This window comes from Pieris brassicae, chromosome 1 (genome assembly GCF_905147105.1).
Source record: "Pieris brassicae chromosome 1, ilPieBrab1.1, whole genome shotgun sequence".
NCBI classification, from domain to species: domain Eukaryota; kingdom Metazoa; phylum Arthropoda; class Insecta; order Lepidoptera; family Pieridae; genus Pieris; species Pieris brassicae.
Window position 1 is genome coordinate 4,369,347 of NC_059665.1, and position 17,031 is coordinate 4,386,377.

At 30.9% G+C, this 17,031-nt stretch overlaps 1 protein-coding gene across 1 annotated transcript in view; it reads right to left on the reverse strand.

Moving 5' to 3' along the window:
* Positions 1-1,554: 1,554 nt before the first annotated feature.
* LOC123717395 (acetylcholinesterase-like) overlaps positions 1,555-17,031 on the reverse strand; it is a 35,723-nt gene continuing 20,246 nt past the window's right edge. Inside the window, exons 3-7 of the mRNA XM_045673406.1 lie at positions 14,484-14,626; positions 12,462-12,614; positions 5,847-6,010; positions 5,283-5,440; positions 1,555-4,366 (exon numbers count right to left, since the gene is read on the reverse strand). Of these exons, the coding sequence (XP_045529362.1) occupies positions 4,254-4,366; positions 5,283-5,440; positions 5,847-6,010; positions 12,462-12,614; positions 14,484-14,626 (731 nt within the window). The 3' untranslated portion in view covers positions 1,555-4,253. The remainder of the gene's footprint in view (positions 4,367-5,282; positions 5,441-5,846; positions 6,011-12,461; positions 12,615-14,483; positions 14,627-17,031) is intronic.

Here is a 17,031-nt window from a genome sequence, read left to right on the forward strand (position 1 = left end):
ATTTACACTATTATAAGTACTCGGACTACATCATATTTTAAATTTCATTTACTTACCTGAAATCCACCAAAGAACGTAAATTTCTTTAGGTGCCCGTTATTTTAACAAAAAAAAATAGTTAGTTATAGTTATGAAGTATAAAATATGGCGCGTCAAACAGACAATGTTAAACTATGTAAAATTAGGTTTTTAAAAAAAATTATGAATACAAGTGCACAGCAATACAAATACGTAGATATTAAACATTATTAGATTTTTTTAAATTTTGTCTACACATCTATTTGTTGATTGCACATAAATCTGATATATAAAACAAAATCTCATTTAATTTTTTTTTAATTATTTTTAAACACAGTAATTATATACTTTAAGTTAAGCCTAGAGAAACATGATTCAATGTTTCAGGCGGGATCGGGAACAAGGGTGAAGAAAAATTAATAAAACTCATGATTGATTAAATTATAGTAATTTATTTCTGATTATGTAATACAGTCGAACAATCAAACAAAACTAACCTAATAATAGCTACCAGCTGCTATTAAGAAAAACTATATTTGGCCCTGAAGATTTTTGCAAATATAGCATGTAATACTAAAGTTTAGGTTAAATGTTTCTCTTTAATTAATAGTTTATTAAGTCGAAAATAACCTATGTATTTATGCAGCAATATTTTGAGCCCCTATTTTTATTGATCTTAATCTCTACAATGAGTTTGACAAAGTATTATGCGCTAACAAAACATAGTTAAGTATGTATAAACAATTAGACAGCGCCTCCAGTGGTTATGCGCCAAACGTTTTTTTTTATTAAACTCATCGAAGAGCAACTGTTACGACTTTAAAGTATTGTCACTATAAACATATTTATTTGTAATATAAACAATAACTAATAGCAGTCAGATTAATGCGTTCTTAAAAAGGATCTAAACGTCACCGAGGCTGACAGCTGTCAATTGCATACACATAATCCAGGCTTTACTTAGACAGCGGCTTGAGCTCACTGTCAACAAAGTAGCACACTGCTCTTGTCTAGTTTTAGATATTCTTTATGTCTATGCTTTTAACATACAAAGAGATTTACATGAGTTAATGAAACTGATATTGTCAATGTCATTTGCATTTCGGTTTTAAAATATATAATTTAAATAATCAATGCCATCTACTATGTATACATTATTTAGCACCTAATTACACAGTAAAGCGATCTAGAAACAGATTTCTACTGATTTTTCTATATAGTTGAAGATGAAATTAGTCAATGTCGAACAGGAAAGCAATTTTACAAGTATTGTATTTATAAAACTCGGTTGTCGGCTTGCCATATGAATTAAATGAAAATAGAAATAAGATAAACACAGGAAGAACGAAATAACTTATCACCTATACACTCTTAAACATCAAAGCAAAATAGACAATTACGTTAACATGAAACACATAATAGGACATCTTAAAAATATAAGCCATTTAAAACTAGTTTTGCCATAGACAACAAATTTAAATTTCGAATGAACTACCGATAACGTTGACTAAAATCTATAAATAATATTTATTTTAAATAACGATAGAAGTAGTGACGTATAAAAATATATTTAAATAATTTCAAATAATCTTGCACTGTAGGTTCTTTAATATAATTAATGTACGTAAAAAAATGATTAACAAGTAATGTTAATTCTACGTCAACATATGAAATGCTTTAAATAGGTCCATAATCCATTGCACTAACAGCAAAACACATTGATTCTAATTATACATCATTAAGCATTACCTATATTTATAGTAGTTGTACAACTAAAGCTTTAGATAACATAAAGTAGCATGAATTATCTAAAAACTAATAAAAAAAGGAAAATAAAACAAAAATATTAGGATACCTATTTTAATACGGCTACCACCTATTACTTACAATCGTTAGAAGTTAAAATATAGCTATGATTTACAAGATTCTTATATTAAACTAATTAAAGCTATCCCAGACAATTCATTTTTGTGTGCTCAACAAAGCATTTGTGCCGAACTGTTGCATTCGCAATTAAAATAATTTTTATAAAATTTATCGAAATAGATTCGAATATTGGAATTATCTAAATCTATAGAAACTGCTTGGTGCTTTGTGATTTGGTAAGATATAAGGGAGCCTGAGGTCTGGAGGCTTTATTTTTACGCCATAATAAAATTTAGTTTGAAAGCATAAATAATGTTAAATCGTTTGGTAATCTACATTTAAATTAAAACCTCGAATAGCTATTGGATGTTTTGTCTTTATCACTATCGTGAAACTTTTAATGTCAATTAGAAACGCAAAACATTATTACGTTATTAATACCGTTTGATCTTTGAAATTAGAACTAAAAAATAGCGGCGTAAAATTCTAACTTAAAAGTCAAGTAGTTAAGAGCGTATTAAATATATTGAATATGGTCCTTCTAATTACTATTTATTGTTCAAATAATATAGTAGGTTTATAGTAGTTCGTGATTATATAATAGTGAAGAGTATATATTTTTGATATGTAGTATAATTATCATACAAGGTTTGAAAGTAGTTTCTCAGCATAGGACATGAAATATTTAATATTTTTAAAGATATTTTTTTTTCATTTTCAATCTGTTTTCAGTTTAAATATCTCGTAAATATATTAAGGATGGGTTTTAAAACTATGTACTTTTATATCTCCTAATCTGCAAGGTGTAGTAACTTTTTATGTCACAGGATAACAAAATCGGTAAATATTACACATTATACCTAGCTTTTTCAAGGATAGTAATTGACGTACATATAGGTATACATATATCTATCGCTAAAGATATAAATATTTTGTTCAATTTTACTAAATTCATAAGATGATTTCCACTTAAAGCATTATTTTTACACGATTAATTTGTATACTACAAAAAATAAGAATTTCTAAATACACAATTGCCACTTCAATTTGGTTTCTCAAGATATGTTTTTCTTTACTAAACTATAGAAAAAGTCTTTATCTTTAATGACCATAGGGCTCTTGTGTATTGAAAATATAGTTAATAGATAAAATTGGTACTAAATCGTAAAATACTAAAGGTTAAAATGCGCTGTTAAAACAGTTGTTCAGGTTATCTCAACCAAATCAAGTTAAGCGATTGGTGTGTGTGAGTGATATTTAACATGCCTTTTAACCTTTAGATAACGATTAACGATTGTGTGTATGTTCATAATATTGTATACCATAAATCAGCTTTGCAATAATAGAGATAGATCTACATTATATTTCAGCATTCTTGCAAGAAAGTGCAATATTCTATAAAAAGTTCATTATGAGTCTAATTAGCATAGCTCTTAGCACTTTGTGTTGATATGTATAGACAGTGTTTGATCGAAAGCGATCTAAGAAGATATATTTACAAAATACTAATTTGTCAAGTCATAAGATTTTTGAATTCATAAGACTTTTAAATGGTAGCATCCTAAATAGATGTATATTAGTAAAAATTTAACTCACTTTTTAAATTCTATATTAATAGTTTTTTTAATACAAATTTCTAAAATTCCTCTACGATTACGATATGTATCAATTGCTATTAAAGCCGAGGCACACATTGATATGTATAGTGATAGTTGAAGTGTAAGCAGAGCATTGCTTTAACAAAAGCCCACACATATTTGCTTCTAAAACACCTCCACATATACTTTGTCTATTTGAATTTAATAATTCATGCTTAAATCTATATATATATATATATATGTTAGCGGAATGTATTATCACATATATTTAAAAAATATAATTTTACGTGTTCTATGGACGATGGTTTCTTTCAACTTTATAATATTTATTTAACGTGAGTTTTAAGTTATTAACATCGCCCTTATAGTATACTTTTTAATTTATGCTACAATACTAATTAGAAAAACACCCATCCATCAATAAACAGCCAACTATTTAACATCGATTACCATAGTAACGCGATTTATTAAATTATATATGGTACTGATATTTTTATCACTCTACGGAACGAAACTTTTCGATTGGTATCAAATTCACACGAAGCGTTCAATAATGAGTGATACTCCTATTTTCTGTAATTTTAATACAACGATTTAAAGCCATTATTGGAATGACATTTGAATCTTGCAAGTTTTGTCATAATAGTGTCGTGACGTTATTTCAAAACAGTCATTTGTTAAATGTGTCAGATATCTTAACTAGTAAGTAGTTGGATCTATTCAAGCAAGCTCCCTCGCTACGTGTAATTTTCTACTGGTGCCTTAGAGAATTTAAAGTGCCGCGGTAGTAGCAAGGGTGGTAAGTAGTACTATTGGTAAAGTAGTGCCGGCGACGCTACTGTACGGCCCTGTTACCGCTCCGTCGCATGGTACATGCTCCAACTCTGAAATAATAGACAAACATCTCGTATATATTAAGTAAAATAAAATTAATAATAATTATTATTACTTCTTGACCCTGCTTATCCTCCGTCATTAAAACATACGTCCACCTTTATTGTACATGATTTATTATAATTGTATGTATATTGTTTAATTGTTTGCATAAAACATATATAAAATTATATGTCATGTAATCATTAGCATTATAAAGAAATAAAAATCCGCTATGGAAAGAGGTTTTGACTACACTCGTAAAGTGAAAATTAAAAGTTAATTAAAAAATAATTTAATGAATGAACGAATAATTTTGACATTAAAAATAAGTTTTAGGTTCAAAATTATTGATTGCCGCATTTATAATATAAATTTATTTATAAGATAAATTTTGTGATTTATGTAGCGTTATGTAAATATATAATTCCAAAGGTCACCGCTAACGATGTGGCGAGATCGTATGGTTTACAAAGGCAAGAGTGTATCGTGGAAACGTGAAATGGAATTAAGCTTAATTAGAGCAGTCTTTTTTTTTTAAATTGTTAGTGACCGTGACCGTGGGAAATATAATGTATTTATTTATATTTTTAAGCTCACTACTACTTCTAAGTATATACAGTACATACACATTTACAAGTTTAGACTAAAATGAGTCTTAAGCGATCGGCAAAAAAGGCTCGCAAAAAACGAATTGATTTACGTTAAAACAAATAGGCACCTGGTCCGTATTAGTGTCGTAAATATAAAAAAATTATAGAATATAATACTTTGACGTTTTAAATGAAATCCAATTAAAGTTTTTGCAGTCCCACTACGAAAATATTTTATTGTAATGTTGATTACAATTAACAATGTAACGTACACATTGAACGCACGAGCCCTTAAAAGGCAACGCAAGACATTTTCGTATAAAAAAGTATTTACCATCGAGTTTTAGCAGGAAGTCATTCCAGAATGCACAAGCCGACGCACGTGGTCCCCGTGGGGCGGCGGGTCCGCTCGGGCCGTCGGCCGTATATGTGTAGTAATGAGGCGATGACCGGGAGTATAGTGGCCACTTCTCATCCGGTTTGTGAGGCTTGCTGTAACAAGTTTTGCATAGCATAGTAAGAATATCAGTTGTGGAATGCACGTGAAGGATATGCAATAATGTTAAATATCCTTTAATAGGTGAAATTGTCCCGTTTCAATCCATTATTATTGTTTTCATTAAAAGTACTTACCTAACATAAATACGCTTATTATTGATGTTCTTTACAAATAATAATAACTAAGTAACCACAGTTAAATATATTATAACAAAAATGTTCTCACGGAAGCCTTATCCAATGAAAATGAGAGCATTTTGTTGGACATTATGAATTGTAATGTAAATTTTATTTATTTTAGCTGCAATCGTGTCGTAAACTACAAAATATACTTATAGTCATTTAAATTTATATTTAAAAATATTAAAAATTTCTAACGAATATCTTAATAACAGCTTACCCAGTAAGCGCAAATCTTGTAAAGGACTGCATAATGTGAGCAGCGAGGTCTCGTTCCCTAGTATGGTACTGTAAGGACATGTTCAGGGGATGGCCAAACACATACTCCATCTCATCTCCATGCATCACTCCCATCCATTCACCCCAAAGGCTGGTGCTGGTACGCTGGAAATTTTATAAAAGGGACAAGTGTATAGTGAAAACATCAAGTTTCCTTAACTATTCATTTTAAATTATATTGTAATTTTTGTAAAGTTAGCTTATTTTAACTAAGTATTCTGTAAAAAGCCTGAATATTTCTGAATATTATGATATACAGTTTTTGATAGAAATCACCCTTGTTTTATGTTTTAATAAACAAAGTAAGGCCCCGGTGTCAAATAATAAAAACAAAACATCATTTACATGTAATTTATATCTATTAACTTTCATGGCACAAATGTTTATCAGATTTCCAAGCAATCCACTGAAAATCAGTAATATCAAAGCAATCTTGAACCAAAGAAAATTGTTACCCTAAATTGTTTTTAATGGTGTTGTTGAAAATTAAATGCGAAACAGTCTCTGGTTTGCCCAAATTGTTGGAGTTTAAATTAAAAGCTTTGGTTGGCGGATTGTGTTTAAAAATGCATGCGATAGACGAGTGAGGTACATTTGATATAATAACGGAAAGGTCAGAGCATAATACGTAACTGTATATGGATCAGACGCCTACACTGCAATATATTTCACATACATAAGAAATTTTATGTCTGAGTCTGTAAAGGTCAGCAAAAATTACAGAGTAAATCACTGATCCTGTATTTACAATATTGAAACTACGTTTTGAAATTATTAAATATGATAAAATATTGACAATGACAATGAAGTGATAACAACTGATTTGATCGTTCTATTATCAAATGGATGATTAAAAGATTTAATTTAATTGAATTGAAACTTCTTTTTTCTCCTACTGTTACAGTAGCGAGCCAAATGTTTAAGACGTAATAATATATGTGTTCGCGCTAAATCGGTGCCAATCAAAGAAGGATGACAATTGTAGATTTGACTTTGACACACGAACCGGAGATGGTAGGAGGTGTCCCGGCGTAATGGCGCAAGGGAGTTATACTTTAACCGCTGTCGCGTGCGCACTAAATATATACCGCATACCGTATAGCATTTACTTTTTTTTGATTCATCAAACAATATGTATGTGGTTTCTTAGCAATCTATTAGTAAGCACATACGGTTCGAACTACCTCGGGCTATACCTACAGGTCATTGGATTTGTTAGCCTACCTTGTGGTCTATTAAAATGTTTTTTTAATAGTATTACGTATGTATGAACTAAATAATACTGTAAGCTAGAACAGACATGGATCCGAAAAGATGTTACATAATCATTTATCGGCAAAGACGCATCAAAGGGAATTTTCAATATGAAATTTTTGTCTACTGTAGTTATTTTTACAAGCAACATCGTTATGTATTCAATCTTTGAGATCTTATCAAAATGGAGACGGAATGTGGAGCAGTTCCCTAGAGATATAGCCATATAAAAGTAACAGGCTTTTAACCTTCAGCTTTATCCCTTATATTTACTACTTTAATATTAATAATATAATTTTAGTTATACATAGAACATATGGTAGTATTGGAACTTTTAATTTTTAATAATTTAAACGTTTGTCAGTCGATTTTTTTATTTTTACTTATTATACATAAGTAAAAATGAAAAATTTAGCTATTTTTACACATTTGAAATATAATACATATTTTTAGAAATTCCATTTTTTACACGATTAAGGTTAGGTTCTTCTTAAGTTTGGGTTGAGGCAAATTTTATCGTATTTTGAAAATAGCTGTTATAGTTTGACTCTTTGTGTTTAATGTCTCTGTGTTAAAGTGAACACAAACTAATATTCTTGAGCAACGACTATTAAATAATCAGTTTGTAAAAGACCGTGCCATGACCCAAATTATATTTTGTCTCAGTTAACTGCAACAAAATTAGCGAAATGGAAGTAGAATAGCTTTTGGTCATGTCTCGAAATAGCTTTGTTAATCTCGTGACCTCTGCCCCACTGGATCTTTCGGGCTAATTCGATAATATCTCATCTTTCTTCATATTAATTCTCCAGAAATATTTTGAGATAAAAGAAAAGAAATCACAAATGCGAAAGGGAGTTTGTATGTTCGGTTAATGAACCCGATAAGATTTTCCGATCAAATTTTTTCTCTGTTTTGAGGCGGTCTCACTAAGAAAAGTATTAAGTAAAATATAAAAAACAACGAGATTAAAAATGATGGTTAGTATACCATCTAACAGTATGATAACTGTGGAACCTCTATAACTTGCAAATCGAGGGAGACGTCTAAAAATTTAAGTTGTAGAGTTTTCGGCTTGTGGAGTTCAAATCATATCAAATTAACAGCCGACACCAAGCAAACAAGCACGTGTTTACGTGAGTCATAATTTCCTTAAATGGCGCCTATTTATTTTATACTGCTATTTACATTTATACAATGGTAGCTTACATTATCGGGAAAGTCTTATTTTTCTTAGATATATAGATGTTATTAGTTTTAAATTGTTGTAAAATAAAACAGTTTTGTTAAAGATACAGAGGTCCAATTGGATTTTACTTTACAACTTATAGAGGGAATATATGTACCAAAATGCTTTGCAATTCTCTTTTTATTCTTCTTATAATGCCATCTCCTTTCGAATGTTCGTGATCATCATGGCTACTTTAATTTTGGATGCCTCGCTGGCTTGGTGCTTTGACCAAACCATTGCCTAAGATTGTTCAGCACGTGCGTTTGCGGCTACGCCTCCGTCTACGCCTCCGTCTACGCCTCCGTCTACCTACCACTTTGCCTTGAATGAGTTAAAGGAGTTCGTATTTTTTATTGTTACCTAAGACCTGTCCGAAATATTCAAGCTTATTTTTCTTTGATCACGACACTACTTTGATCTTCTGCATTCAGTCCAGCACGGCTGTATTTCGAATGCGGTTTATTCAAAATAAACCCAGTTTTTGAACGCTTCCAGTTTTTTGGACATAACGTCTGTTAGCGTCTAAGATTCTACGGCGTAGATCAACTTCGAGAAGACGTAACATCGGACATTACGAGTTCTAAGTTGTAAATTTAGGCACCTGTTACAAGGTATTTATTTAGTTTAGAAAAGGTGTTCCATGCTTCTTTAATTCTACAAAGAATTGGAGGAATGGTCACAATTTCCATCAATCACTGTACCTCGATTTAATATTTTTTAGATACGTTCTAAACGTCGAGATAGGTATATAACTTGCATTAACACCTGCGGTATGGTTTACTATTTCGAGTTGATGCTAAGGCCGCAAACTCACCGGCAGGCCATAGCCAGCGACATCGTCTTGGCATCCCGGTGAGTTGAGAGAGTGAGTGAGTACACCAAATTTAGAACTTACGGCGACGTAACTGTATATTAATACCGGAGCAATGCGCTTGTGTCAGCTGCTACTGTCATTATATGTCACAGAGCTCGTAAATTAACAACGTCGAAGTCCGAAGACCGTTAATACTTGTAGTTTATTCGATTTGACAATTTCTCTAGATCTACAAATTAATGACTATTCATAGTAATGGTAATTTCTTAGTCATTATTATTATTAATGTCGGATGTCGTTAGTAGCAGCCGCCATTGTCATTATAATTTTATAACGTCATAGTCACATTAGTTCAACATCGTTAATACTACCATATTTGATTTGTCAATGTTATAAGATCTATAAATTAACACCTATACAATGTTTGATAAAAATAGTGACTCCATAGTCATTATTGTTATCAATAGTAATTCATCATACCAGAAACCTTTTAAACTTAAAATCAATAAATATTAAAGTAATCTGTGACAGTCGTTCCTATAACTGCCGGTTGACTCTGTAGTGATTCGGGTTCGACCGCGAAACGATTTCATGAAATGTCACGAAACTTTTTTATCACAAATTCGGGTTGCTAGAAATACAGGCATTGGTTGTTGCGGCCTGCGCTCGCCGTAACAGCCCGAGCTGAGCTTTAAAGGCCCTTAAGGCCAACAGCGAGATTCCATGCCAAGTCCTCCTTTCCCGTCTACTTTGTCTATCCCATGTCTAAAATCTCTTATCCTACTCTCGGTCCGTCACATATATATAGACCACTACATATTTCTAAAATAAATTTAATGACTATATGAAGTAAATGCTATATTTTTTTATAAATCGCTCCAGTTTTCAAATTCTACCAAGGATTTCTATCGATTAAATACGCTAATAAATCACTAACAGAACAAGCCCTACTAGCTTTTAGATTTATCGCTTCACATTTATCTTATTTTGTTCCTATTACTCGTAATGGCTGCGCTTTTTCGTTCGCATAACTCGCTTCAGAACTCGCCAAAATTTGTTCTCAACTTCCTTATGTATTTATTGAATGATTCGTGGTATCGATAGAATACATTGGTTGTATGTGACAGAGCCACTCTTTATATTGCATGTACAATAATTTAGATACTGACTGGGATAACCTCAGCAATTTTATTAAATAAACTTAGATTAAAACTTATTAATTAAATTATTAATTGCTTATGTAAATAGCGTCAAAATCTATGCTTAGTTTGACACATATCGATGTTGATGATTTCTGAGTTCTGCTAATTATAAGCTTCATCATTGAAATCGCTATTGAGAGATCCTTAGAAGAAAGATTTAATATTTAATGATTAATATCAAATTTCACGTACTGCTTATTTGCTTTATACCAAAAAGTCGATAAAGAAGCACTTTGTTATTGAAAACACATTCCGCTTAATATACTAAAGCCGACGAAGTGGCTCTTAAATATTTAATAACCTCTTGGCGGTGACCCAACGTGCTATATGAATATTAGGGCAATACGCAACAAAATTGATTTTGTACTCAGCGGTACCGCTTCATGAATGTTAAATGGTTCGGAAGTATCAAGATCCTGACCAAAGCATTGTTTAAATTTCAGAACGAGATTTTCTTAAGAGAAACGGAACGAACAAAGTGTATTCTAATCTCAAAGAGAAGCATTGAATTGAATAACAATGAAGTCAAGTCAAACGAACTCTCTTAAAGAAGTCTCTGTCGCACTAATAGGTAGAAAATAAAGACTTGATTCCAGTTCTTAATTTAAAGTTAGATTGGTCTGACGTTAGTAACGGTTAGTATATAAATAAATGTATCAAAATTCTTACAAGACAATCGTCATCTAATTTCATTCTGCTGTCAAGTTTTACGTTAAGTGAGGCGAGACTTCTTATCATTACCGCCTTACTCTACGAAAGTGATTTTTAATAAAGCCATAGGTATTAAGTAAATTTATACTAACTGCTATACGTTTTTGTCACAATGCAGATTATTATTAGATGATTATGACTTTGACTCTAGACCCAAATATTAAAATACATCTAGTTAAAAATACACAGGTTTTACAAGGGGGGATTATTTCAATAATTTTCCATTTGCCTAATTACAGTATATAAATGTCTATGAACCATTTAATTTGAAATTATAAATATGTACGACCTTAACGTTTTACCGTTGTATATTGAAATGAGACCAAAATGGATTTAAAAACAGCCATCAAAGAATTCCTTTGAACGGCCGGCGATTCCAGTAAAGAGCAAACGACGGGTGCTTATAAGCGCCCTCCTGTTTGGTTCGTTACCCAAATTAACGTGTTAGTACCGGTTTGTCGTTTCAAGACCGTCTTCGTAGAAAAGCCTTTGAGATTTTTATAGACGAGGCTATAGGAAGAAGATCGAATATTGTTCACGTAATATTACCTTTTGCCGAGTTGTTTAAATCATAATGGTACTTTGCATTATTACATTAATAACAAATATTTAAATTTGCTGGATTAATTTTAAATAGGCTTAACATAAATTCATTTCCTTTTTCAACTACCTACTAGTATATTTACGTATTTTTACTTTGAAAAATATATTATCTGTTTCGTTTATTAATTTGAAGGCACAAGCATTTAATCCATTCTATTTTAAAATTACGAACGTTAGTTTTTGGACTGTTAATAGTAAAATTATGTTTATAAATAAAAACAATCATAAGTTAAGTAATAACCAGTGGTGCTACAACCCACAAAGTAGGAAGTAGGTCACCAACTCAGCCTTCTGTGCCAGACACAACCTGTCGATTTTTGGGTATAAGGCATGTCGGTTTCCTCAATGTTTCACACCGTACATGCGAAAGTTAAATGCGCACAAGAAAAAAAATTACAAAAGTTTACAGCTTGGTTTCGAAAATACGGTACAAATTTTTGTATAAAAGTAAACTGTCCACAAAATACCACAAAATAAATATAATAAAAAAATGTAGCCAAAACGTTACTCATCACTTAGTACTGTTACTGTACTATAGTCAAAGTATATTTATTAATGTAACTTATTGTAAATTTTTACACGTTATATTAAACTTAATGTCGCTTAATATTACACGACTGTGTTGCCAGTATACAAAATAGTTTTAAACGATATTATCTACCTTATCTCTATGCTTTATACAGAGCACTTTAAAGCAATTAAGTGTTGCGCAACGTACATATAAAACAGGTAAATACTTACATGTGTAAAGTAATAATAGTAGACATCAACTTCAGCATCAGCAAGTATTTCAGCGAAATAATTTGTCGGGCATACGAAAAAGTAATCGCCAACAACATCTGCAATCATCTTTTGGTTCAAATAACCATCCGTTATCTCCTCCCAGTCGGTGTACTGCAGACAATAAGAAAATTGCAAATTATTGCAATACATATACTCTTTGTAGTGGTGTTTTTACTTGAATATTTTACTTAGGGTGATTTTATTTAGAGTGCAAACCTAGCCCTATGTATGTCAAGTCAAGTACGTCAAAATGTATGCTTACTGTTACTCTGTGGTGTTGTAGTTAAGTCATAAAATATACGATTTATTTAGAGTTGTGAGAGGAAACACTACACAATGCTTGTAAAATATATGTTGTTAGTAATAATTAGGTTACATAATAATATTTGATTATAATTGTGTATTGTTCAGACGCCACGTAGGCGTGCAACGTCAAGCATGGATTTTTGAGATAAAATAATAATTTTACCTGTTAAAATAATAATTAAATAAAATAATTTTTTTTAAATATTATTTCTGAATTATTGAAATAAAACAATAATACTGAGAGATCCATACCTATTTTGTTAACTAATGTATGTTCTTGGTTTGTCAAAACGAAAGCCTTCAGAACAGGTATGGGGGGAGGGTAGCGGGGAAATATTAATATTTTTCTAAAATCTCGTTTTTAATAATGAACTACAACCATTACAAAAAGGAGGAGGTTATATAAATCAATCTATACTAATAATATTATACACAGAAAAACACTTGATAGTGTGTATTATAATCCTACATTATCCTGAACAATATACTGTAGAATATATATTATAAAACAACAGCCGCGCGAAACCAACACAGACCGGCCTTCATTATAAAGTAATTTCGATATAAAACGTTTATATTTCCAAGGGATAAAAAGTTATCATCTGTCTGAGATATACAGTACAATTCAAAGTAAAATTACTGAGAAGTCGACGAAAGATAAGCCATTATTGGCGGTAATTTCAAATAGGATGTCCTCATTAATTCTTTGTATACCTTATATTGCAATATGTACTTATATGTACCGTGAATGAACGCGATACGTCTTGTAAAACTAAATACTTTGATACGCGCTTTCACAAAAAATATACAGCCAAAATATACACAGTACAGAGTGAAAAAAAATACGTCACTCGTATGTGTTAGCAATGTTTACAGCGTTTTCGGCAGAAATAACTACTGAATCGATATTTAGTGAGCAGCGCTTTTATGTATAGCGCCAATATACGACATTTATAAAAACAAAAACCCAAGCCACCGTGCCGCGCCGGTTTATCTTATTAAAATAACGCGGGCGGTGTGGGTGTCGCTCCGGGAGGTGGGATGCCCCTAAAACTAAAATCCAACTGCCCCATCTGTTTGTGATGGACGGGAGGCACGTTAACATTTTTACATAAGCCGTGCCCCCGTCAGAGCTATGCACGTGCGCATCCCAATTTAGAAGTTACAAAATTTATAACCTAACCTAACCAATTTTTTTTAATAATTTTATGGCCTAGTAACGAGACCTTTCGAGACGAGCCAAGTCTTATTTTCGTTTACTTATTCACATGTTATTCTAACGTTCACTTGTTTTCTCAAATCTTCCCCACAATCTAACCAAATCTTATTAGGCATAAAGAAAATATGAAAAACTTAATAATTAAATAAACCCGCTCTAATGCACAACAGCACTATATACATTGCGTATAAAAGTTTAAGCAACATTTCCAACGTAAAATATACATATGTCATAACATAGTTCCTTATAGATGTAAAACTTTTAAATATTGAAGACCTGACTACAATTTTTCTCTTAATGTTTTAACATTTGTTTACGTACACAAATATAAAAATGTATATAAAACACTTTATTTCGTAAGTACAGGATTGTTTTCAATTTTATAAAATAATTTATATATTATTATATATATCAAAATGCAATCGTCATTTGAAAGCTTGACCAACCACACTTACTTGAAACACGATGGCTTCTCGTTTTATCTTTGAGAACTCTTTGAAAATGGTGTCTATGATTTCTAAGAACTTTTCGCGTTGAAGAAAACTGGGCCCATCTTTCTCGAAGTAATCAAGAAAGTCGTACAGCAAAAAGTAAGTTCCTGAAACAGATTAAAATTTATAGACAGATTAATTAATTGTCATCAATATTACTTTTTAATTCATGTCAATTATCGGCCGGCGTATTTCTATAATTATCCAAATGTATTATATATCTTATTTGTGGTAATCTATTAAAATGTATGAGGTTGTAGCGCCATTGATTTATTTTATTTTATTAAAATGTATATGATACAAAACAATCTATTTAGATAATATAATTTTATAATTTATATTCTATATATAGTCCGGTCAATTAAGACCAAAAAATGAGAGTGAAGGTACAGAAAGTCCCAACAAGCTGAAAATCAGTAAAATTTTTCAAAACGTAATTATAAATGATATTTAAAAGTTCCCCTCATTCCCGTATGAGGTTTTTTATTCAATGTCTTAGGTCAAAAAAATGAAATGTAGGTAAAAAAGTATTGATAGATTTTCCATAGATAATTTTATGATCTACATTTTTGTCTAAGTTACTTTTATGATAAAACCTTTTTTGACCTTTGACATTGAATAAAAAAAATTCCATACACGGGAATGATGGGGAACTTTTAAATATCATTTATAATTACGTTTTGAAATTTTTTACTGATTTTCAGCTTGTTGGGACTTTCTGTACCTTCGAATGTCTAAATTGACCGGGCTAATATGCATTCAGCATATTATTAAAACGACTACGTCAAACAAGCGTTTAAATATCGCATGTCAACGTACATTTCAAATTCATAAAAGCATGTTAAATATCTTAAGTAAACTCCTTTACATTCCACAACGAAAATATTTTTAAAACTTATTATATTTATTAAGTAAAATGTTTTGTTAAAAATTCTGTTTAAATTCTGAATAGTTAGGTTTCTTAGTCTTATTAGTTGTACGGTTTGAGATATTAAACTGATCCCACAAAGTAGTTTATGGCAGAAAGTAAACATAGAAATGATACATTTACACTATATAATCATCATTTGAAAAAGCAAATAATATAACTTGACTAAAAAACTGAAGAAAGGGTTACAGTGTTTAACTTTCAGGGGAGAGTGTGTAGTAGGGGGGAAGTTGTGTGGCACCACTACCACTACCTTCAGCAATGAAAAGTCCGACTAAAGATTCTTCTTCTTCGAAGATCTCCTGCCCATTTCGCTTCTTTTATAAAAACATTTTAAAAAGTCCACACATAACTTTACAGTTTTTTTTAAAAATAGTGTAATATTTAAACTTAAAAAAATGGTATGCAATGCAGCATTAACCAAATAGCAAATATTTATACATAAATATAAATTTTAATGTTTATTCGGTGAATACAATTTACATTAAGAAAACACTTTTTAAACGGATTGAAGCTATGTATTATTATAAGTTTTTAAAAAAGTGTAAAAGCTATGTTAACAAAAGACAATACAATTTACATTTTTAAGTTATCTGTTAAGTAATTTGCACTGTTCTCCAATGTTTCTAGTAGTAGTATATATAAAATATCGTAATGATTTGTGCCACAGGTAAAGTTTTCTTATGTAACAAGGTTAGCTTAGGTCATTAAAATGTACCAAGAAGAGCTCCTTTGGGATGCAGTCGAGGCCACGTTACACTTTACATTTCTATGTTGCATCGCGACTTGCATTACTTATTCATTCTTCAAAAATTGAATGACGGAATAATTTATTCAACAGCATACAAAAGACCTAAGCGTGGATGAAAGCTAAAGTTAATATGCTTATGTAAAATTGTAGCTTGCGGTTTGCATAATCGCTGTATTTGTGGCAATTTAAATTGAGCATAAATGGAGGATACATTTTGTATCAGGAAAGAGGAACGTACTTTTTATTTCAACGTTCTGTGATATTGAATACTGCTTGCTAAGTAGCTGCGAATTCAGGTTCTACTGAATAAAACAACACGCGACTTACAAAGATAACTAATGCGATGCCGATAGAAGATTAATGTTAGGTATTCGTAACTCGTGTGATGACTATAATTGTAAACTATTAGTTATTTAAACCTATGAAGTGTTTAAAGTATATAGACAATCTACTTATAATACAGTACAGATTCCCGCTAATAACAGTCCCTCAAAGATACTTGTAAAGTAAAAGATATTTTAGAATAGAGAAAATGGGAAAAAAGACAGGTTTCTTTTTCTCAGCCTATATTTGAAGTGCTCTTGTTTCTAGTTTGATATATTGCGAAAATCCAAAACTAAATTGTTCTTTCCTTGTCAACTTTGAATCATTTATTTATCGTGAACCTATATACGGAGTGATATTTTATAGCTTGATGGTTTTTAACGTCCCATTAATACGATATTTCGTCATAAACTCCGGTATTTCATCTATAACAGTAAAGAAGCAATAAGGACGTCAAAACTCATTAAATTTTATACAAGGTTTTCAAATATTTAAGATTTTATACTTCT